Source organism: Thermobia domestica, chromosome 2 (genome assembly GCF_964235325.1).
Source record: "Thermobia domestica chromosome 2, izTheDome1.hap1.1, whole genome shotgun sequence".
Taxonomy (NCBI): Eukaryota; Metazoa; Arthropoda; class Insecta; order Zygentoma; family Lepismatidae; genus Thermobia; species Thermobia domestica.
In genome coordinates, this window is record NC_137455.1 from 2,127,788 (window position 1) to 2,153,127 (window position 25,340).

The window sequence follows — 25,340 nt, forward strand, 5'->3', positions numbered from 1 at the left end:
GATTGATTGGATTACAATTAGTAACAGAAATTCTATTGCGGAATATGGAAGTGGAGAGTAATAAATATCTCTTGAGTAAATAGTGTGTTTATGTTTGGTTTTGAACAGATGCTTAAGCCTAACTCAGAGCCAAGGAACGTACTCTTATGAATGTTGAAATACTCAGTTGTTAATGCAAGTTAAGAATAATTGTGGCACAGTTGCAGTTTACACGTTCCATTACAAATATCTAACAGTTTTCAAGATTAGAATTGAAACTACAATTCTCACAGTTTTCGTATATATCGTAGTTTAATACGAAGGGCAGTCAAAAAAGGCCCACGAATTTTGTTGCAGCTCTTTATTCCCACAATATAAGTAGACATCACTTAATCGCCTTCAAAGTAGGAACCTTCGGAAAACACACTTCACCTCTCTTGGAAGCATAAACGAAAGTCCTCTTTTGGTATTTTCCGAAGTTCAATCATCACGTTGGTTTTGATCATCTACAGTGACGAAACGAGTATCTTTCAGCCCAGTTTTTCCTTAAAGCATTATCACCGTATCCGTAAACTGTTTTTAAGGCTATCAAGTCTTAGAAGCAGATTTTCTCCAATTTGCACATGAACTTGTGATGTTTATGCGTTGCTCGATCGGTGAAATTTGCCAAGTGATCACCACCTACTCCTTCATTCAACCAGACTACTCGTACACTGCCTGTTATTACCTGTTCACACTTGTCAAATTCAGAATTATCCAACTTAAGGACTGCAGTGTAGAAGATTCATTGTAATTGCATCACAAGTGCCAGAACTACAACATTCCGGGATCTTTCTGACTGCCCCTCGTAAATATATTGCATTTCTTCTGCTTACTGAAGAGCTTAGGTATGTTTGCAGAGCAGACTATCATGAAAAGTCTGACGAGGCAACACTCTTGAGAACAATACAAACTCTCCAATTAGCAAGAACTTCTTTCAATGAGAACCAAACACAAGATGCATTCATTTCTGCCCTACTTACACACCAACTGTCATTATTTTTCTAAATCAATCTCAATCTCAAAACGAACCAATATTAATTCAATAGGGGGTGATTCATAGTCCATTGCAAAGGAATAATTATATAGGCGCTACTAATTTCTGGAACAGCACCATTACTCACCAGATACACTATGTAAGGAAAGCCTAGCAGACCAATGCCTGCAATGAAAGACGCAATCCCCATGGCCTGGCTTCGGAGAACAGTCGGAAGCAATTCTCCAACAAACACGTAGAATACAGCAAAGGACGCTGCGATACCAAATTTTCCCACCATCGCAAGGGATACGGTCACCCAAACTGCATCTGAAAGTAATATTAAAATTATCAAGAATCTTTTTTTAAATCAATTTTAGTGTCTGATATACAAAAGCAAATTTTCATCAAAGGAAATAATAAATAAATGTCTTTAAGAAGAGGTTAATATAAAGTTTAGGAAACAGAAAAAAAATGTGATTAACACTCTTTTATTTTTATTTCCTGACGAAAGACTGAGAAATTTACTAAAATTAGTCAAACGACAACTTTTTTCAGCTAAAACTATTTCCAAAATGTTTCTCTTCCGTAACTAGAAATATCTTACAGTGCTAAACTCCTTGACCCACAGAGCAGTCTCCGTAAGTGACAGGAAAAGTTTACAAGAGAAATTCAACCATCTTCGTTCGAGGCTATAAGAGAATGGCTATCTGGCCTTTCCTTGCAAAGAGAAGTGAGGATAATTGGGAGAGTCTGAAATTTAGTTTAATACATACAATACTATACTTTATTAAATCTAAAAATACATAATCATAGAAAAAATAGGAAAATTTAGGCCTTGAGTTTGTACGTAGAGTATGAAAATGTTTTCCGCAATGAAGATGCTTGACAGCGGAGCTTTATTATGCAGCCGCTTTACAAGCAACAATAAAAGGAAGTCACAATAGTACTGTATGTAATTACGCTCAGTTATAGTATAAACAAATATAATCGTTGACAGATTGGCGCGACGTCATGCAGCAGAGGAGAGATGTAAGGCAGGACTATTGAGGGCCGGATTAGTGAGAGTCTAGTGTAATACATTTTATGTTTTAAAAAGTTCTGTTATTAACAATAAACACGCATCTAATCTCAAAATATCGCTGAACTAACCTATCAGAGTTATCAAGTAGAGAAAACATTAGGAAGAAAAAGGTTTAAAAAAAAATAATATAATATGAAGCAATAAAACCTTTTTCTAACAATTTTAAACAAATTTTCTGGAATAGCACCCGTTCTTTATTTATTCGTTTGTGGTATCGTATATTATTTTTCGATACAGAAAAGTTTCCAAAAGAATTATTACTTCTTTAAATCTTGAAAACCTCATTATTCCAACCAGTCTGAACTCATTTTTCAAATACATGATTTCAATACAGTTTTTCACATGATTTCTTTCTGTTAAGCGACCTTACTATGCAGGCCTTGAAAATTATCTCGAAAAAGCATTAAGAATTGCTTCATAAGAAAGAAAGAAAAGGCATTCTTTAAACTTTTTAAAAAAACTGTTTCATTGTCACAGATTACGTTTGAAGACACCACCAATAACATGTACATAAAAATTCCAATTTTTAGTCAAGTAATCTGTCTGGCTTTTAGTGGGACTATTTTAAGCTGTCCATTTGTACGACAAACCACCCTCTGGATATAAATGTAAGGAAATAGCCTTATGCAAATTTGAAATAACCCAAATAATCACTATAAGCTTATTTTGCATTTAATCTGTTCCGAGGATAATGAGGCTAGGGGCCAACGTGCTATGTGGCAGGGTATGTGTACAAGTTGGCACGACAGGGATAGGGCTGCACACATAATAAGTCACTTCCTACAACTCGGATCCGCATTGAATCTACATATTTAAACTGTAAATTTGTGTTCCATATATAGCCTATCTCAGTACCAAAACATGTTTCTTCTTTTCAACCACACGTAGTCAAAATTCAAACCTGACTTTTTTTGCTTCTTCATTTTTTTTTTCAATGTGTGCATTATACGCTTTAGAATTTCAATAAATGAATTTGGCTTAACACAATAACATAATATTCGAAATAATTATAAGATTCTACCTTCATTTGCAGGGAACTAGCTGCAAACTGAAACACTTAATGGTACTCAGCTAAGCTCTTTACTATTATTATTAGAAATGCCACAAAGCAGGTCAGAAATAAGTTAATAAAATTATGTATAACGTTATTTAAAATCAATCTCAATATGACGATACATATTCATTGGTGAAGGTAAAGTCTTTGATACGGAGATTATTTTCGCAACACAAAGTTTACAGGTTACAACAATGCTTTCATTTTTCTTCGTTTCCTTAAACGTGAAGTTTCTATTATAAATAAGCCAAAGTATTTCTTCTCTCTTCGGATCACATATAATTATCCTGTTTCTGCATAAACGTGATACAAATACATCGATTTCTTGATAAATTCTAGATAACCAAGATGTAGGTTTATCCCTCTTCCCCCCGTTGCCTTGAGGAACTATTTCTAGAGCTATTCTTCCTCACCGTGTGCCGCTTGTTTAATGACACTATTACAATATCAAGTCTCTTCTCAGAGATCGAACAAGACTAAACTTATATATGGCCGGGTATTTCGTGAAAATAATAATCGGAATTGAGCGTGAATTTGAGAGTAATTTTCGCTCAAACTCATCTATATTTCGAGTTAAACTTAACTCAACGCTCACATCTTCAAAACGAGTTAGCTCATGATAAAATTCACGAAAAACGAGCGAGCTCTAGTGAGCTAGCTCAAATGAATGTGCTCGTTTACAACCCTGCTTTTCCGCAATATACTCGTAGAATAGTTCTGTAAGAATTTGATATCAGTATTAAATATTTTGAACATCCACATAGCATGTTTTGCTTGTTCTTACTGGGTGAACAAATTATGATGACTGAAAAAAAAAAAAGAGCGATGTGAAAAATATGCATTTAGAAATCATAGTGAAAGAAAAGGTGTGAATTACGGGAACTACCCTTTGTGCAAACGACTTAACTGCCCTCCAACGCAAACTTAGAATGAAGCTAGATATACCATAACGCTACTTTGCATGAGTCTTAATTTCACATTTTCTGTTCAGACTATTTGAGAATAAAATGAAAGTATCCTTATATACTTATTCCCAACCCAAAAATTTGGACAATTCAATTCAACAAGTGAATGATAATTTGCACAGCATTTACTTGTGATCAAATGAAAATAGGTTAACCATAAATCCGCTTAAATCTAAATCCATTTGTGTCTTCTCTAAACGACTTATACAAATGCACTGTTTGAATATACCAGCGGTACAGATAAATGGAACAATTATTACATTTTCTGAAACCATCACAAATCTCAGGATAATAATAGATCAGTTTCCAGATTTGGAAACCTCATATCAACGCTGTATGTAAGAAGTCTTTGCACTCACTCACTAGACTAAAGAGAATTCTACTTGCTGAAACAAAGTTACTACTTGTAAAATCTGTAATATTTCCTTACCTTGAATATTGTGATGTAGCTCTATCAGACTTAAATGAAGAATTATTGTAGCGGTTACAACGTATCCAAAATGCCTGTATACGGTTTGCTTATAATCTTAAACGATCACATCATTTAACCCAATACTACAGAAAGCTGAGCCTTCTAAAATTTGCCGATAGACGTTATCTGCATCGTCTAATACTTCTCTTTAAGACTTTGCGTTTTGAACAACCTTCCTAGTCATGTCAACGATTGCAACCATTAAATGCTCATCACGCTCATGATACGTAAATAAACTCCTTTCTCTTCCCCTCGACATATTACTCGAATGCATTCTTTGCATCCACTATCCGTGCATGGAATGACCTTTTACCTAACATGTGACAATCTCAGTCAATCAATCTATTTAAGAAATCGGTTGACCAGACTCTCCATGAAACTCTCTAGACTTACTAATATCTGACAAAAATGCTGACTTTTATTCTTCTTACCTTTTATTTGTTTCTCTTCTTCCCTAAATGTATCCGAATATGTTATCTGTTTATTAGCAATAGTTTGTGTGGTGCATGTGATGTGTAAGTATGTGTGATTATGAGTGTAATTTTTGTTGTCGTCATTTCAATTACACTGGTCGGCATGAAAATCCTCCCACGAAGATACAAGAGTGTACCGGATAGATTTCGAGAAGCTGATTACGAATATCTCATCGAGAAAGTTCCAGCACGTAAGTTTTTTTTTTTCGGGGTGCTGTTTCCATAATTGACAGAAAAATCGTATTTTTCGTATTTAATATGTGTTTTGCGTGTTTGGAGCGCATAATTCTGAATTTTTATCTTAATCCAAGGCTATATTCCAGGAACATTCTTTTCTCTAGCTCACGACCCCCCGGAAACGTACCCCCTCCCCTTGCGTAGCAAAGATTTATTGTCGTTCCACACTGCATATACTAAAACCTAGGCGTTATTGACGGAGGAAGGCTTCGTAATCAACTTGCGATCATTCGCCGGCTCCCTTTTGTCTAGACGACAGACAGATTGTTGAAAAAAAGGCGCCAAGACATACACCACGTTGTCGCGTGAAACAAATATTTCAGTTTTGAGTTGATCTTCGTGTTAGAAGGTGGTGTTACGCTGTATCTGTGTATACCTAGGTGAAAAATATTTCTGCGTGAAATATTGACGTTTGTGTTAAACGAACATGCCGAGAACTGGCAACAATTCGACAGATTCATTCTGCTACATATGTGGGGAAGTGATTTTCAAGGGACAAAGTAGGCCATTGTCACCGTTCCTGAAGACAGCCTACCATTTGTACTTCGGGTGTAAAATCGGCGACCAGGATCGCGTTTGGGCTCCGAAACAAAGTTGTAACTCGTGTGCGCGTACTCTCACAGGATGGTTGAAAGATACACATAAATCGATGCCGTTCGCCGTACCTATGGTTTGGCGCGAGCCCCGTGATCATGTTTCAGACTGTTACTTCTGACTGACTAATATAAAAGGTTTCTCAAAAAACATGAAGCATAAAATACAGTATCCTAACTTGGATTCCACGAGAAGACCTGTGAAACATGATATTTGTCTGCCTGTACCAGTACCACCAGACTCATACACCCTGTGCAGTGTTTCATTCGATAAAGAACCTGTTGCTTGTGAGGATGTTGCACAATCTTCGAGTACACAGTCAGATCCCAATTACGCTCCAGTACTTGACACTAATGAACCACATGTGATAAGTCAGGAAGAGCTGAATGATCTGATCAGAAACTTAAACCTTCCCAAGTCTAAGGCCCTGTTGCTTGCATCACGGCTTAAACAATGGAATCTACTAAACCAAGATGTGAATATATCGATGTATAGGAAAAGAGAGGTGAGCCTAGTTCCTAATTTTACAAAGGATGGTGATTTAGTGTATTGCAGTGACATTCCATCGCTTATGGGACAACTGAAGTTGAACTACAACACTGAAGATTGGAGGCTATTCGTAGATTCCTCTAGGATAAGTCTCAAGGAAGTATTACTACACAATGGCAATGAAAAGCAAGCCATCCCTATTGCTCATGCTGTAGGCCTACATATGAAAGAAACATACGAGAACATGCGAAACCTATTGCAGAAAATAAAGTACGAACAGTTCCAGTGGTCTGTATGCGCTGACCTTAAGGTTATTGCCATCCTCACTGGTTTACAAGGAGGTTACACAAAGCACTGCTGCTTCTTATGTCATTGGGATAGTCGAGCCAAAGATCAGCACATTATCACAAAATTGCCGCCAAGGAAGCAACTGGTCCCAGAGGAGATGAACGTGCCTAATGAACGTCTTGTGGATCCGGAGAAAATATTCTTATCACCCCTTCATATCAAATTAGGACTCATGAAGGTCTTCGTCAAGGCCCTGAACCGGGATGGTGAAGCATTTAATCATCTCAGAAAACTATTCCCAAGACTCAGCGAGGCCAAGGTGAAAGAAGGTGTTTTTACGGGGCCTCAAATCAGAGACGTTTTTAAGGATACTACATTTTCTTCTAAGCTTAATGAAGTGGAAAGTGAGGCTTGGGAGGCCTTTCGAGAAGTGTGCAGTAACTTTCTAGGGAATCATAAGTCACCTGATTACAAAGACATTGTGGGCAGGTTAATTACTTCATTTCGTAACATGGGATGTAATATGTCCCTAAAGTTACACTTCCTGCATTGACACCTGGACTTCTTCCTTGAAATGTACAGCTTGGGGGAGGTCTCTGACAAACACGGGGAAAGGTTTCACCAGCAAATAGCTACCATGGAGAGGCGCTACAGTGGTAAATGGAGGGTGAATATGTTGGCAGACTTCTGTTGGAATGTCCCTGTAGACACCCTGTAGTAATTACAAGAGGAGTAGGAAAACCAAGTGACACATAACTTTAACTTTTTATGCAATTTTATCTGCATAATTTATATTGATATTTAAATTATAACGTGCAAATTATTATGGGTGAAGAATAGCATCTTTGGGTGGATATTGAAACACCCCCTCCTCCCTGAAAACTGGTACGTCCTGGAGAAAAACGGGTTACGGATTCAAACTCAGGAGCTCGAAACCTATAGGAATCACCTATTTTCGTTCGTGGGAGCGAAAAAAGTTTCATTTTGGCGACCAGTGTTATTATTCTATAATTACTTGATATTGTCAAATTAATCCTGATCATTACATGGCCAAGTGGAGGACAAGGCATGATTAGCCTTAACTTTGCCATGTACAATAAGACTAAATACATAAATTAGAACATGTATCCAAAAAGAACCTTTTCACCAATGTTACACATCTCGCATAATGGATATTTTGTTTCATTTACCAATTTATATGTTTACTTTATGATACAGAAAACCTACATTTAAAAAATCTGATGTGATCTTCCTTACCTTCTGGAACAAACATGCATGAGACACATGCGAGGCCACCAAGCATCATTGTGAGACAGAGGACCCACCGCCTACCCCATTTATCCATGGCATACCACGTGATCACATAACTGGGAATTTCCACCACACCACCAATGAAAAAAGCGAGATAGTCACTCACTCCGAGGTTTGTGGTGTTGTATGAGAGACCATTGTACACTACGGCATTAGCCACCCAGTCAAAGGCCACGATTATAAACTTCTTTCGAATATTGGGATACCGCAGGAGGTCCATCGGCGTCGCAGAGTCTCTGAGTGTAACTGGGGCGAATTTCTTCTCTCGCTGGAAACACAAAAACAAATTTAATGCATTGTGATGCATACTATACAAAGACAGATAACAGTAATATGTTAAGCATAAACAACATGATCAGGATAATGACATTGTATAAGACACTTACATTGAGTACTATACTAAATGTTTCTATAGAATGACTGCAAACACATAATCGTTGTCAGTGGCGCAACCAAGTTTTCTTTCGGGAGGGGCCAAGACTACCTGCAACGACGTGTTGCACTATCTGATATGGATAAAATTGAAAGTTCAAATACTCCCCACTGGAAGAAATTTAGTTATTCCTATTATTAATATACTCAAAAGCCTTAAAATAACAATTCAAATTCACAAATTTTCTATTATTAACGGTTACAATTTTGAAAACTTGCACTGTAATTATTATTTTGTACATCTTTATTTTTGCGTGTGATTACGCACTCTTTACTAACATTCATTACTCTAAGAAATTAATTTAAGGTTTTTACTGGGGTTTTCCTTTTGTACAGTGCTTCATCTTAATTCAATATTAATTTATACATGAATCTATTTTAGGTTTATTGATACATTACGAAGTTCGCAATACTACTCAATAAAATGTACAAAAAATACACTGTGCAATTTATAATGACGGACAATTAAATGTAGTCGTGAAGTGAAGTAATCGAAATTTTCAAATCCTATGATACAGGTGCTTTCCAAGATCAAACACTTAAATAGCTATGAAAATACAGTTAAATGCAAAATATAATGACTATCATCTAGGCTATCGATTTCAATTATTCTTCATGTACATGACTTCACAAAATTATCTAAGAAAGGTTAAAAAATGTATTATCATTTAGCACATAAACCTCGACAGATTAACGATTTCATACATAGCATATTCTTGTTAATCAACGAAATATACTTTATTAAATGATCACTAAAGATATTCAGTACAATATTTTACAATTAATTCACAATTTGAGAAGTTTCCATATTCACAATTTGATATCAAATCTTCTTGGTTTCTTGGCAAATCCAGTTATTCGAAAAGGACAACAGTAAACTATCGCAAGACGATATTTCGCACGTCGATGTCTCATGCCTCAACGCAGATTAAGAGCACTCCTTACGCATGGTGCGTGTGTGTAAGAGAGTTTGTTTATTTTTAAAGACACTGGACAAATGACAAGCAATAATGATTTTTGGAAATTTCACCAAAATTTGTCTGCAGTGCTGCTGTATAGGATAGACCAAGTTAGTTTCGGAGGGGCCTGGGTCCCCGAGCTCATAGCTTGTTGCGCCACTGATGATTGTTCATTTGTATTTTGCCTTCTATGTCTTTTGATAATTATGCAATAACCATTATTACGTAACACATTCTTAATTATTGTTTTAAATTTACATTTATTTCTCTTGTTTTTGAATTCACTAGTTAGATCAGTGTAGTACCCTTCAAATGTACTTTATACAGAGCCGTAGCTAGGGGGTCGAGCTGGGAGCTGATAGTAAGGGGGCGCCGAAGGAGCAAGGAGAAAGAAAAAGTGTTGGAAACGAGTAAAAGATGCGTCGCCCCCAGAAAGTATTGGCGCCCTATTAGATCAACATTCTTGTTGGTTTTTAATGAAATACGTAGATTTCTTAAAAATTTTCTTGCTCGCTTCGCTCGCAATTCAAAAGTTTAAATAACAGTCACAATAAGTTTTATTTATTACTTAAACAAAGTTAATATATATGATTTCTTAATAAACGTGTGATATATAAGGTGCCGAGTAATGATTTATAGTTTACGCAGGAGCATCTTCAGAAACAGAAACGGTCAAAGTCTAAAGTACGTGTGCGGCGTTTGATGGTGATGAGTTTACTTAGTTAATCACGCTTTTCTACGCAATCGGTTTAATCAGGACGATGAGAATGAAGGTATGGAAATAAGAAGAGTGAAGAGATACATGCAAGCCGCTGTTTGGGAGGGAATATTAAAAATGAAGGTAAACAAGGGGAATAATATCATTTTTCAACATGAAGCAGTTGTAGAATAGGGGCTTAAAGGGTCAGAACTTAACTCAATGAATTTCGACTTTTTTAAACTCTGATCACTATTTATTATTAAAGATTTATTTTTAAATTCCATTGACATATGAAATACTTCTAATTTGAAGGAATTTATTGGTTTCATGTTTTCATCAACATTTTGTATCGCCAGGATATTTTTTGTGCATACATGTCTAGTTGTGTGATTTTTTTTCTATCTACATACATACAAAACATATACACATATTCTTTATCTATGTACGTGTTAGTGTGTTTTTATATGTAATTAATAATAAGTACCTTAAATTCAGAACTTTCATTCATTAAGAAATTAAGTAATTACTATAATTTCAAACATATGTTGTAGTCAAACTATATTTTGGATTTTAAGTACAAACATTGAACATATTCTTCACCTCCATCGATCAATATTGAGAAATTCGCAAAGAAGGCTCCTGAATTTCCGTTACATTTCACAAAATATCTTTACAATAAAAAAAATCGAAATTAAAATGCTATTGATGTAGTCACATACAGAATAAAGTTACAACTGTTTACAATTACTACTGGGAATGCCGTCACCCATTTCGAACAATTTAAAAAAACACAGTTTCTAATGTATTGAAATTTCATTTCTTATCGATAGCATGAAACTTTGTAAATAGTACTAAATTTCCCTAACTGTTCTCGAAGTGGATTTTTATACAACCAAAGGTAGTTTTGTCAAGTTTAACAAAAAGTCCAGAATAAGACTCTTGAAAACAGCTCTTATTTGTAAAAGAATACATAATGATCGTTTTTGGTTGTTGCAATGGTCTTTTCTAGCAGATCAATAAAAAATCAACAGTGGTATAACAACAAAAGTTTGTTTACTTATATGTAAAAAAAAATGCTTGGTAAGGTGAGTGTAGGGGGCGCTGAATTCTACTTCGCCCCGGGCGCCGAAATCTCTAGTTACTTCTCTGACTTTACACTGTTTTGTGTTATTAAAATTTTCAATCTTTATTTTTGTTTTTTATTTTATTTTATTTCTTATATTTTCGCAGCGTTTAGTATTAATACATGTCTAAATTTCTCCCCTATTCTAGGAAAACATTCCATATTAACATATATGAATACTATCAGCATTAACAATCTTCTAAACAAGAATTTGCAATAGAAATTTTCTTCTTTATTGCTCTGATTGCTATTTTCGTTTCTTAAATATTTTCTAATGTCGATTTCACTTGCTCATAGTAAAATCTGTTCAACACGTCTTTCAAATATTATATTTTATTATTATATTTTAAAATTAACTTTTCCCGTAGGATACCTAGGGCAAAGATTTGTTAGTACGGTTCAGAATATGATTAGATCCTACAAATACAATCACATCTTAATGTTATTCTTTTGTTCAATTTTGTCAACTTCTAATCTTATTGATATTGTATTGATCTTGATTACTTTGTGATGTTTGGAAAGGGTTTTTCTTTGTTTTCGTTGTTTCAACAATTGACTCACACTTACCAAATTACCGAGCACAAATTTTACTATTGTAATTTTTATTTTTGCTTTCATTTTTTATTTTATTTATTTATTTATTTATTTTTTATTTTTATTTATTTATTTATTTATTTATTTATTTTTTTTGTGGTATGCTGCCACTTTGTACACACAATAACCTGTGTCCAGTGATATGTAGAATGTGTTTCGTCTTATACAGTTCCTGTGAAATAAATACTAAAAATCTGCTCTCCTATTTTGGAACATGGTGTATAATTTAATCAGTAGTTTTGAAAAGGCCATGAGTCAGAAAACAGGAGTTTGCTTTAGTCCAATTTTTTGGAACACCAATTGCTCTAAACAAGTTGTTCATTTCGTACAATGACAAGAAAATTTTACTTTTTCAAACAGAGATCGATCATTTCATATCTATCAGGAATTTTTAAAAAATTAAACAGTTTTTTTTTATTTTCTCATGACTACTTTTCTGACTCATGACTTTTTAAAAACTACCGATTCAATTAATTTAAACAGTTTTTAAATTTTTGTTTAAATCCATTGTTTTCTTGAAAGTTTTCTGAGTGATTTTTGGAATTTTTATTGTATTTTAGTAGTAAAACGATTATCAACTCACACAATTAAAAACAATACCAAATAGATAACATGCAAATAGTTAATGTTGATAAATTACTATAAAGAACCCCCGCTTGGTCTAGTGGCTAACACTCTTGACTTCGGTTCACGTGGTCCCGGGTTCGATTTCCGGTAGGGGTAGAGTTGAACAGACAAAGTGGTTCGGATTCTACTAAAATCAGTAGGTCCACGTCTCCTTTAGCCTAGCAAGCATAACCGTGGGACGTTAAACTAAATCAAACAAAAAATTACTATAACAATATTTAGTTCTTTCTCTACCTTTACCTTGGTCTCCGATGCTTTTTCCTTCTTCGACTGAACATTAGGAATCCATTGCAAACTTAACTTGTTAAAAAGTTATGTTCTAATATAAATACTGGATGTTTGATAAAACTTTACACTTTACGCTCTCACATTTGGATTTTAAAATAATGCAAAGACAACGAGCGATAAATTTGAAATAGATTTTCTGAACAAAACAATCTGCCTCAAGTTTATGTTTCTACTCATAAGTTGATAAATTGTGTTACCTCTAATTTTCGTAGGAAGTTTGGTGGCAGCGGTTTCCCATTGACTCTGGCCATCTGTTGGACAATGACTTCAGCCTCGTCTACTCTGTTCTTACTCAGCAGCCATCGAGGAGACTCTGGGATTATCCAGTAGTAGCTACAAGCAATACACTGATTGAAAATTAAATGGAAATGCTCATTTGCTATTCACCTTAATATCAGTAGAGGCATTAAGAACTGTGTATCACACCCAAATATTATTGGTGAACATTGAATAAAAATTTAAAATCTGACCAAAGCAAAAAATCTTATATTAATAACTTGAATTAAAGTTTCGGCAATACATTATAGCCTTCATCAGACAAAGTGATGTACGAGGAGAAATCAAAAAGTTCCTGGAATGTTGTAGTTTTGGTGTTTGTGATGTAATCTTGTACAATACAGCCCGTAGGTTGCATAATCATGAATTAGACAAGAATGAACAAGTCATAACAGGCAGAGTACGAGTGGCGTAGCTGAACGGAGGAACGTGTGGTAATCAGTTTGGTGCAATGTTGTACTTCGAGCAACACGTAAACATCTAGTCCATGAACAAAGGGGGAAAATCTGGTTCAGTTTATAATAACCTTAAAAACAGTTTACGACCACCTGATTTTTGGCTCATCCCAAAGTTAAAAATGGGCCTCAGAGGTACCCGTTTTGCTATCGTAGAAGAGATCGAAACCCACACGACGAGTGAACTGCCGAAGATTTAAAAAAAAAAAAAAAAAAATTCATCGGTGTTTTCAATACCGGCAGAAGTGGTGGAGCAAGTGTGTTCCGAAGGTATCTACTTTGAAAGCGATTAAATACATGAGTACCGATACCTATATTCTGGTAATAAAGAGCTTCAACAAAATTTTTGACTGCCCCTCGTATTGCCAAAACCGAACACAAGTTACTAATATAAGATTTTTTGCTTAAGTCAAATTTTTAGATTTCTACTTAAATTTATAGAATAGATTAGATCCAAAGCTATAACGAGTGATACACATAAGAATATCGATGCTTACAAATGATTTCAGTCAAGGAAAAATGGATCTATTTACAGGTGTCACCTCAGGTTAACCAACGTCAGTTGATTCAACCTAAATTGAATTGGAAGTAAAAATATAAAAATACAGAGTGTATCAAAAAGAACTTTACAACTTCGAAAACTCATATTGATTGATTCATCTTACAGACATGGTTTTGTTGTCATTTTGTAGCAAAATACATCAAGTTTTGACTCACGTAGTACATTAGTTGAGAAACAAGCCACCACAAGCGCTAGCGGTAGTTGCAGCAAAGATGGCTGCCTTTACTGGTCCCTTTACTGATTCCAAGCTGCGTGTTTTGGTTTGAAGAATCCAAGTCTGCGACAACTGTGCAACGTAATGTTCGTACAAAGTATGGTAAAGATCCTCCCAGTAGGCCTACTATTTATCAGTGGAATAAGTGTTTTATTGAAACTGGATGTTGGGTAAGACATAACAAATCTTTAGATTGTCTCCGTAGTCTGAAGACGTTGTAGAGCAAGTGAGACTTCAGATGGGATTTGTACTGCATCACCAATGGAAGCCACATTAAACCTCTTTAGGTATAAGGTAAAAAGATCCTCCCAGTAGGCCTACTATTTATCAGTGGCATAAGTGTTTTATTGAAACTAGATGTTCAGTAAGACACAACAAATATTCAGATCGTCTCAGTACGTCTGAAGACGTTGTAGAGCAAGTGAGACTTCAGATGGGATTTGTACTGCATCACCAATGGAAGCCACATTAAACCTCTTTAGGTATAAGGTAAAAAGATCCTCCCAGTAGGCCTACTATTTATCAGTGGAATAAGTGTTTTATTGAAACTGGATGTTGGGTAAGACATAACAAATCTTTAGGTCGCCCCGTAGTCTGAACACGTTGTAGAGTAAGTGAGACTTCAGATGGGATTTGTACCGCATCACCAATGGAAGCCATATTGAACCTCTTTAGGTATAAGGTAAAAAGATACTCCCAGTAGGCCTACTATTTATCAGTGGCATAAGTGTTTTATTGAAACTAGATGTTGGGTAAGACACAACAAATCTTTAGATTGTCTCCGTAGTCTGAAGACGTTGTAGAGTAAGTGAGACTTCAGATGGGATTTGTACCGCAACACCAATGGAAGCAACATTAAACCTCTTTAGGTATAAGGTAAAAAGATCCTCCCAGTAGGCCTACTATTTATCAGTGGCATAAGTGTTTTATTGAAACTAGATGTTCAGTAAGACACAACAAATATTCAGATCGTCTCAGTACGTCTGAAGACGTTGTAGAGCAAGTGAGACTTCAGATGGGATTTGTACTGCATCACCAATGGAAGCAACATTAAACCTCTTTAGGTATAAGGTAAAAAGATCCTCCCAGTAGGCCTACTATTTATCAGTGGAATAAGTGTTTTATTGAAACTGGATGTTGGGTAAGACATAACAAATCTTTAGGTCGCCCCGTAGTCTGAAGACGTTGTAGAGTAAGTGAGACTTCAGATGGGATTTGTACCGCGTCACCAATGGAAGCAACATTAAACCTCTTTAGGTATAAGGTAAAAAGATCCTCCCAGTAGGCCTACTATTTATCAGTGGCATAAGTGTTTTATTGAAACTAGATGTTCAGTAAGACACAACAAATCTTTAGATTGTCTCCGTAGTCTGAAGACGTTGTAGAGTAAGTGAGACTTCAGATGGGATTTGTACCGCATCACCAATGGAAGCAACATTAAACCTCTTTAGGTATAAGGTAAAAAGATCCTCCCAGTAGGCCTACTATTTATCAGTGGCATAAGTGTTTTATTGAAACTAGATGTTCAGTAAGACACAACAAATATTCAGATCGTCTCAGTACGTCTGAAGACGTTGTAGAGCAAGTGAGACTTCAGATGGGATTTGTACTGCATTACCAATGGAAGCAACATTAAACCTCTTTAGGTATAAGGTAAAAAGATCCTCCCAGTAGGCCTACTATTTATCAGTGGCATAAGTGTTTTATTGAAACTAGATGTTCAGTAAGACACAACAAATATTCAGATCGTCTCAGTACGTCTGAAGACGTTGTAGAGCAAGTGAGACTTCAGATGGGATTTGTACTGCATCACCAATGGAAGCCACATTAAACCTCTTTAGGTATAAGGTAAAAAGATCCTCCCAGTAGGCCTACTATTTATCAGTGGAATAAGTGTTTTATTGAAACTGGATGTTGGGTAAGACATAACAAATCTTTAGGTCGCCCCGTAGTCTGAAGACGTTGTAGAGTAAGTGAGACTTCAGATGGGATTTGTACCGCATCACCAATGGAAGCCATATTGAACCTCTTTAGGTATAAGGTAAAAAGATACTCCCAGTAGGCCTACTATTTATCAGTGGCATAAGTGTTTTATTGAAACTAGATGTTGGGTAAGACACAACAAATCTTTAGATTGTCTCCGTAGTCTGAAGACGTTGTAGAGTAAGTGAGACTTCAGATGGGATTTGTACCGCATCACCAATGGAAGCAACATTAAACCTCTTTAGGTATAAGGTAAAAAGATCCTCCCAGTAGGCCTACTATTTATCAGTGGCATAAGTGTTTTATTGAAACTAGATGTTCAGTAAGACACAACAAATATTCAGATCGTCTCAGTACGTCTGAAGACGTTGTAGAGCAAGTGAGACTTCAGATGGGATTTGTACTGCATCACCAATGGAAGCAACATTAAACCTCTTTAGGTATAAGGTAAAAAGATCCTCCCAGTAGGCCTACTATTTATCAGTGGCATAAATGTTTTATTGAAACTAGATGTTGGGTAAGACATAACAAATCTTTAGATTGTCTTCGTAGTCTGAAGACGTTGTAGAGCAAGTGAGACTTCAGATGGGATTTGTACTGCATCACCAATGGAAGCCACATTAAACCTCTTTAGGTATAAGGTAAAAAGATCCTCCCAGTAGGCCTACTATTTATCAGTGGCATAAGTGTTTTATTGAAACTAGATGTTCAGTAAGACACAACAAATATTCAGATCGTCTCAGTACGTCTGAAGACGTTGTAGAGCAAGTGAGACTTCAGATGGGATTTGTACTGCATCACCAATGGAAGCCACATTAAACCTCTTTAGGTATAAGGTAAAAAGATCCTCCCAGTAGGCCTACTATTTATCAGTGGAATAAGTGTTTTATTGAAACTGGATGTTGGGTAAGACATAACAAATCTTTAGGTCGCCCCGTAGTCTGAAGACGTTGTAGAGTAAGTGAGACTTCAGATGGGATTTGTACCGCATCACCAATGGAAGCCATATTGAACCTCTTTAGGTATAAGGTAAAAAGATACTCCCAGTAGGCCTACTATTTATCAGTGGCATAAGTGTTTTATTGAAACTAGATGTTGGGTAAGACACAACAAATCTTTAGATTGTCTCCGTAGTCTGAAGACGTTGTAGAGTAAGTGAGACTTCAGATGGGATTTGTACCGCATCACCAATGGAAGCAACATTAAACCTCTTTAGGTATAAGGTAAAAAGATCCTCCCAGTAGGCCTACTATTTATCAGTGGCATAAGTGTTTTATTGAAACTAGATGTTCAGTAAGACACAACAAATATTCAGATCGTCTCAGTACGTCTGAAGACGTTGTAGAGCAAGTGAGACTTCAGATGGGATTTGTACTGCATCACCAATGGAAGCAACATTAAACCTCTTTAGGTATAAGGTAAAAAGATCCTCCCAGTAGGCCTACTATTTATCAGTGGCATAAATGTTTTATTGAAACTAGATGTTGGGTAAGACACAACAAATCTTTAGATTGTCTCCGTAGTCTGAAGACGTTGTAGAGCAAGTGAGACTTCAGATGGGATTTGTACTGCATCACCAATGGAAGCCACATTAAACCTCTTTAGGTATAAGGTAAAAAGATCCTCCCAGTAGGCCTACTATTTATCAGTGGCATAAGTGTTTTATTGAAACTAGATGTTCAGTAAGACACAACAAATATTCAGATCGTCTCAGTACGTCTGAAGACGTTGTAGAGCAAGTGAGACTTCAGATGGGATTTGTACTGCATCACCAATGGAAGCCACATTAAACCTCTTTAGGTATAAGGTAAAAAGATCCTCCCAGTAGGCCTACTATTTATCAGTGGAATAAGTGTTTTATTGAAACTGGATGTTGGGTAAGACATAACAAATCTTTAGGTCGCCCCGTAGTCTGAACACGTTGTAGAGTAAGTGAGACTTCAGATGGGATTTGTACCGCATCACCAATGGAAGCAACATTAAACCTCTTTAGGTATAAGGTAAAAAGATACTCCCAGTAGGCCTACTATTTATCAGTGGCATAAGTGTTTTATTGAAACTAGATGTTGGGTAAGACACAACAAATCTTTAGATTGTCTCCGTATCGTTTGAAGACGTTGTAGAGTAAGTGAGACTTCAGATGGGATTTGTACCGCATCACCAATGGAAGCAACATTAAACCTCTTTAGGTATAAGGTAAAAAGATCCTCCCAGTAGGCCTACTATTTATCAGTGGCATAAGTGTTTTATTGAAACTAGATGTTCAGTAAGACACAACAAATATTCAGATCGTCTCAGTACGTCTGAAGACGTTGTAGAGCAAGTGAGACTTCAGATGGGATTTGTACTGCATCACCAATGGAAGCAACATTAAACCTCTTTAGGTATAAGGTAAAAAGATCCTCCCAGTAGGCCTACTATTTATCAGTGGCATAAGTGTTTTATTGAAACTAGATGTTCAGTAAGACACAACAAATATTCAGATCGTCTCAGTACGTCTGAAGACGTTGTAGAGCAAGTGAGACTTCAGATGGGATTTGTACTGCATCACCAATGGAAGCAACATTAAACCTCTTTAGGTATAAGGTGAAAAGATCCTCCCAGTAGGCCTACTATTTATCAGTGGCATAAGTGTTTTATTGAAACTAGATGTTCAGTAAGACACAACAAATATTCAGATCGTCTCAGTACGTCTGAAGACGTTGTAGAGCAAGTGAGACTTCAGATGGGATTTGTACTGCATCACCAATGGAAGCCACATTAAACCTCTTTAGGTATAAGGTAAAAAGATCCTCCCAGTAGGCCTACCATTTATCAGTGGCATAAGTGTTTTATTGAAACTAGATGTTCAGTAAGACACAACAAATCTTTAGGTCGTCCCCGTATCGTTTGAAGACGTTGTAGAGCAAGTGAGACTTCAGATAGGATGTGTGCTGCATCACCAATGGAAGCAACATTAAACCTCTTTAGGTATAAGGTAAAAAGATCTTCCCAGTAGGCCTACTATTTATCAGTGGCATAAGTGTTTTATTGAAACTAGATGTTCAGTAAGACACAACAAATCTTTAGATTGTCTCCGTAGTCTGAAGACGTTGTAGAGTAAGTGAGACTTCAGATGGGATTTGTACCGCATCACCAATGGAAGCAACATTAAACCTCTTTAGGTATAAGGTAAAAAGATCCTCCCAGTAGGCCTACTATTTATCAGTGGCATAAGTGTTTTATTGAAACTAGATGTTCAGTAAGACACAACAAATATTCAGATCGTCTCAGTACGTCTGAAGACGTTGTAGAGCAAGTGAGACTTCAGATGGGATTTGTACTGCATCACCAATGGAAGCAACATTAAACCTCTTTAGGTATAAGGTAAAAAGATCCTCCCAGTAGGCCTACTATTTATCAGTGGCATAAGTGTTTTATTGAAACTAGATGTTCAGTAAGACACAACAAATATTCAGATCGTCTCAGTACGTCTGAAGACGTTGTAGAGCAAGTGAGACTTCAGATGGGATTTGTACTGCATCACCAATGGAAGCCACATTAAACCTCTTTAGGTATAAGGTAAAAAGATCCTCCCAGTAGGCCTACTATTTATCAGTGGAATAAGTGTTTTATTGAAACTGGATGTTGGGTAAGACATAACAAATCTTTAGGTCGCCCCGTAGTCTGAAGACGTTGTAGAGTAAGTGAGACTTCAGATGGGATTTGTACCGCATCACCAATGGAAGCCATATTGAACCTCTTTAGGTATAAGGTAAAAAGATACTCCCAGTAGGCCTACTATTTATCAGTGGCATAAGTGTTTTATTGAAACTAGATGTTGGGTAAGACACAACAAATCTTTAGATTGTCTCCGTAGTCTGAAGACGTTGTAGAGTAAGTGAGACTTCAGATGGGATTTGTACCGCATCACCAATGGAAGCAACATTAAACCTCTTTAGGTATAAGGTAAAAAGATCCTCCCAGTAGGCCTACTATTTATCAGTGGCATAAGTGTTTTATTGAAACTAGATGTTCAGTAAGACACAACAAATATTCAGATCGTCTCAGTACGTCTGAAGACGTTGTAGAGCAAGTGAGACTTCAGATGGGATTTGTACTGCATCACCAATGGAAGCAACATTAAACCTCTTTAGGTATAAGGTAAAAAGATCCTCCCAGTAGGCCTACTATTTATCAGTGGCATAAGTGTTTTATTGAAACTAGATGTTGGGTAAGACACAACAAATCTTTAGATTGTCTCCGTAGTCTGAAGACGTTGTAGAGCAAGTGAGACTTCAGATGGGATTTGTACTGCATCACCAATGGAAGCCACATTAAACCTCTTTAGGTATAAGGTAAAAAGATCCTCCCAGTAGGCCTACTATTTATCAGTGGCATAAGTGTTTTATTGAAACTAGATGTTCAGTAAGACACAACAAATATTCAGATCGTCTCAGTACGTCTGAAGACGTTGTAGAGCAAGTGAGACTTCAGATGGGATTTGTACTGCATCACCAATGGAAGCCACATTAAACCTCTTTAGGTATAAGGTAAAAAGATCCTCCCAGTAGGCCTACTATTTATCAGTGGAATAAGTGTTTTATTGAAACTGGATGTTGGGTAAGACATAACAAATCTTTAGGTCGCCCCGTAGTCTGAAGACGTTGTAGAGTAAGTGAGACTTCAGATGGGATTTGTACCGCATCACCAATGGAAGCCATATTGAACCTCTTTAGGTATAAGGTAAAAAGATACTCCCAGTAGGCCTACTATTTATCAGTGGCATAAGTGTTTTATTGAAACTAGATGTTGGGTAAGACACAACAAATCTTTAGATTGTCTCCGTAGTCTGAAGACGTTGTAGAGTAAGTGAGACTTCAGATGGGATTTGTACCGCATCACCAATGGAAGCAACATTAAACCTCTTTAGGTATAAGGTGAAAAGATCCTCCCAGTAGGCCTACTATTTATCAGTGGCATAAGTGTTTTATTGAAACTAGATGTTCAGTAAGACACAACAAATATTCAGATCGTCTCAGTACGTCTGAAGACGTTGTAGAGCAAGTGAGACTTCAGATGGGATTTGTACCGCATCACCAATGGAAGCAACATTAAACCTCTTTAGGTATAAGGTAAAAAGATCCTCCCAGTAGGCCTACTATTTATCAGTGGCATAAGTGTTTTATTGAAACTAGATGTTCAGTAAGACACAACAAATATTCAGATCGTCTCAGTACGTCTGAAGACGTTGTAGAGCAAGTGAGACTTCAGATGGGATTTGTACTGCATCACCAATGGAAGCAACATTAAACCTCTTTAGGTATAAGGTAAAAAGATCCTCCCAGTAGGCCTACTATTTATCAGTGGAATAAGTGTTTTATTGAAACTGGATGTTGGGTAAGACATAACAAATCTTTAGGTCGCCCCGTAGTCTGAAGACGTTGTAGAGTAAGTGAGACTTCAGATGGGATTTGTACCGCATCACCAATGGAAGCCATATTGAACCTCTTTAGGTATAAGGTAAAAAGATACTCCCAGTAGGCCTACTATTTATCAGTGGCATAAGTGTTTTATTGAAACTAGATGTTGGGTAAGACACAACAAATCTTTAGATTGTCTCCGTAGTCTGAAGACGTTGTAGAGTAAGTGAGACTTCAGATGGGATTTGTACCGCATCACCAATGGAAGCAACATTAAACCTCTTTAGGTATAAGGTAAAAAGATCCTCCCAGTAGGCCTACTATTTATCAGTGGCATAAGTGTTTTATTGAAACTAGATGTTCAGTAAGACACAACAAATATTCAGATCGTCTCAGTACGTCTGAAGACGTTGTAGAGCAAGTGAGACTTCAGATGGGATTTGTACTGCATCACCAATGGAAGCAACATTAAACCTCTTTAGGTATAAGGTAAAAAGATCCTCCCAGTAGGCCTACTATTTATCAGTGGCATAAGTGTTTTATTGAAACTAGATGTTCAGTAAGACACAACAAATATTCAGATCGTCTCAGTACGTCTGAAGACGTTGTAGAGCAAGTGAGACTTCAGATGGGATTTGTACTGCATCACCAATGGAAGCAACATTAAACCTCTTTAGGTATAAGGTAAAAAGATACTCCCAGTAGGCCTACTATTTATCAGTGGCATAAGTGTTTTATTGAAACTAGATGTTCGGTAAGACACAACAAATCTTTAGATTGTCCCCGTAGTCTGAAGACGTTGTAGAGTAAGTGAGACTTCAGATGGGATTTGTACTGCATCACCAATGGAAGCTACATTAAACCTCTTTAGGTATAAGGTAAAAAGATCCTCCCAGTAGGCCTACTATTTATCAGTGGAATAAGTGTTTTATTGAAACTGGATGTTCGGTAAGATACAACAAATCTTCATTTCTTCCCCGTATCGTTTGAAGACGTTGTAGAGCAAGTGAGACTTCAGATGGGATTTGTACCGCGTCACCAATGGAAGCCATATTGAATCTCTTTAGGTATCTTGATGTATTTTGATACAAAATGACGCCAAAACCATGTCTGTAAGCTAAATAAAATAAATTAATATGAGTTTCCAAAGTTGTAAAGTCATTTTGATATATCCTGTATAATGTTTACACATATTTCAATCACTAGTTATTATTATCATTATCAATATCGTAAGTATTCTTCCATTATTAGCTGATCGAGGTATGCTAATTGAGAAGTTGTCACGTAGTTTGGTTCTCCATCAATTCCTTCGTTTTGACATAAGAATTACCCTCTTTAAGGTACTCCATTATTTTGAATCTGTTTTCTTTCCCCATTTACCTTCTACCGAATCTATTACTTCTTTCCAAATAATATTTCTTCTCAAATAATGACCCTGAAGGAATAAAAGCTTTCACGGGCTACAATAGGTATATTACTGATGTTTTTGGTAATCTTTTTCCTTCCTTAATTCAAAATTATTCTGTTCAATTTGTTTAAGATTCTAGTATATAATCTCCTGTTTAATATTCGTAATACAATTTTCGTTGTATGTGTTATTAAATTCATCGTTCTTCTCACATTTATTTATTTATTTATTCTTTCTTTTCTAATGGAATCATTACGGTCTGTAAAATACACGATGAACCTGAAAGATGTGCACAAACTCCGGGAGGTGATTTGTAACATCAAAGGAAGACAAAAAAAGTCTTGTTGCATGTTGTCGAATTTCGCGTCGTGTACGAGTGACAGGAGTGCAAACTTGGAATCGAAACGATGTATTGGAGTTTCGGAGTTTCGATTCCAAGTTGGAACTCTTGTCACTCGTACACGACGCGGAAGTCGACAACATGTAAGAAGACATTTTTGTCTTCTTTTGATGTTACGAATCACCTCTCGAAGTATGTGCACATCTTTTAGGTTCGTCCTTTATACTCTCGCCGTTTTCCCGTGTCATACACTGTTTTGTGTAGCATTTCTTTCTGCCCTTCTTCCCCCCAAATTCTTAATTAGCTTAATAGGTATTAGTATACTGAAGTAGATAGTATACCTATTAAACGAATAGGTCTATTATCTATCGCAGTTTCTTTCTAATTCTGCAAATCACGAAGAGCTTCTTCAAAATCTTCCCTCAGTATCATGATCCCTTTTTCGTCTTTACATACCGCTACATGTTTTTCATAAGTAACAAGTCAATGTAAGACACTAAATCCAAGGGTGAATAAGAGTTCTCTCAGCTGAAACGAATAGAAAGTATTCTAATAAAAATTTATCTTATAGTAAATTTGAGTAGCCAAATATAGAAGTACAGGAAATACAGGCTGGCTTTTTTCGTGAAGTGACTGACAACAAATATTTATAGCGAGTTGTGTAATGCCAAACAAAGTAATACAAAAGAATACTAAAATATTTAACAAATCACAAAAAAGTTTGATAAAGTTTTATATAAAAATAATTTGTTTCATGTAACAATATTTGAAAAGAAAAAAAAAGTTTCCTGTCCAAACTTACCTGAAAAGAAGAACAAAGGGAACGGATATAGCGAGGGATAGCTTGTACCAATTCCTCAGCAGGAATCCCAAGAAAGCGAGTAGAGCCATTCCAATCGCAAAGAACATGCAGATCACCATCCCAGCATACGTCCTATACCTGGGACCCATCAACTCTAGAGCTAGCGGAGGAAAATTACTCATTTACATAACACTGCAAAGTTATGATAAATTACATTTACCATTTCTAACACTCTGGCGTTCGCTTTCTTTCTTTATTTAAGGTCATAGTATTCATTTAATCCATAGTGAACGAGTTTATGAAAAATTACATATTAGAGGAAGAAATAAAAATTATTAGTTTATTAGTACGTATCCGAGCTTAGAGTAGACTGTGATATAAAGAAAATCATATAATTAAAAAGATTGTCATTGGTGTTGAGTCTTACTATTTTATCCTGTAGTTTACGCAAAATACAGGGTGTTTTAAAACAACACCGACAATGTTTGGGAGGTGATTCCTGACACCAAGATAAGACAAAAAGTATAGACCAATCTCGGTGCATAAATGCTTCCTTTCGGAATTATAGGCTGCCGAAAACATGAAAGAATGAACTTGCTCCAAAGCTATGAAATCTACTGTAGTCGGGTCAAGACTTCACTCAGGAACTAGTATATGCGCTATTCAAAAATATATGTTTCAGAATTATAAGGTACTCAAGCAACAATTATTATAGGAGTTTGCTTACGGGCATATAATTTGAAGTGGTCACCAACTACCTCTATAAAAATTGTTGCGGAATTACCGCAGGATTCTGAAACATGTATTTTTGGAGAGCGCATATACTAGTTCCTAAGTGAAGTCTTTACCCGACTACGGTAGATTCCATAGCTTTGGAGCGATGGAACTTTAAAGTTCATTTTTCATGTTTTCGGCAGCCTATAACTCTTAAAGGAAGCATTTGTGCACCCAGGTTGGTCTACACTTTTTGTCTTATCTTGGTGTCAGGAATCACCTCCCAAACATTGTCGGTGTTGTTTTAAAACACCTTGTATAATTCATTTCACATTTGTAAAAATACATTATTCTCAGAAATATATATCAATAGAACACTTCCAAAACGATTCATCCTTAAATCACTTGAAACAATTGTGCAGCTATTCTAAGAATATGTTTGTTTATAAAACGAGCAAGTTACATGGTGACATAGTGTATCGTATGAATCTCAACAAAAG

At 36.2% G+C, this 25,340-nt stretch overlaps 1 protein-coding gene across 1 annotated transcript in view; it reads right to left on the reverse strand.

The window, feature by feature from the left end:
• The window catches only part of LOC145669813 (carcinine transporter-like), a 221,722-nt gene that overhangs the window by 11,052 nt on the left and 185,330 nt on the right, over positions 1–25,340 (reverse strand). Inside the window, exons 4-7 of the mRNA XM_081738158.1 lie at positions 24,127–24,286; positions 12,882–13,017; positions 7,908–8,229; positions 1,143–1,324 (exon numbers count right to left, since the gene is read on the reverse strand). Coding sequence (XP_081594284.1) covers positions 1,143–1,324; positions 7,908–8,229; positions 12,882–13,017; positions 24,127–24,286 — 800 coding nt within the window. The remainder of the gene's footprint in view (positions 1–1,142; positions 1,325–7,907; positions 8,230–12,881; positions 13,018–24,126; positions 24,287–25,340) is intronic.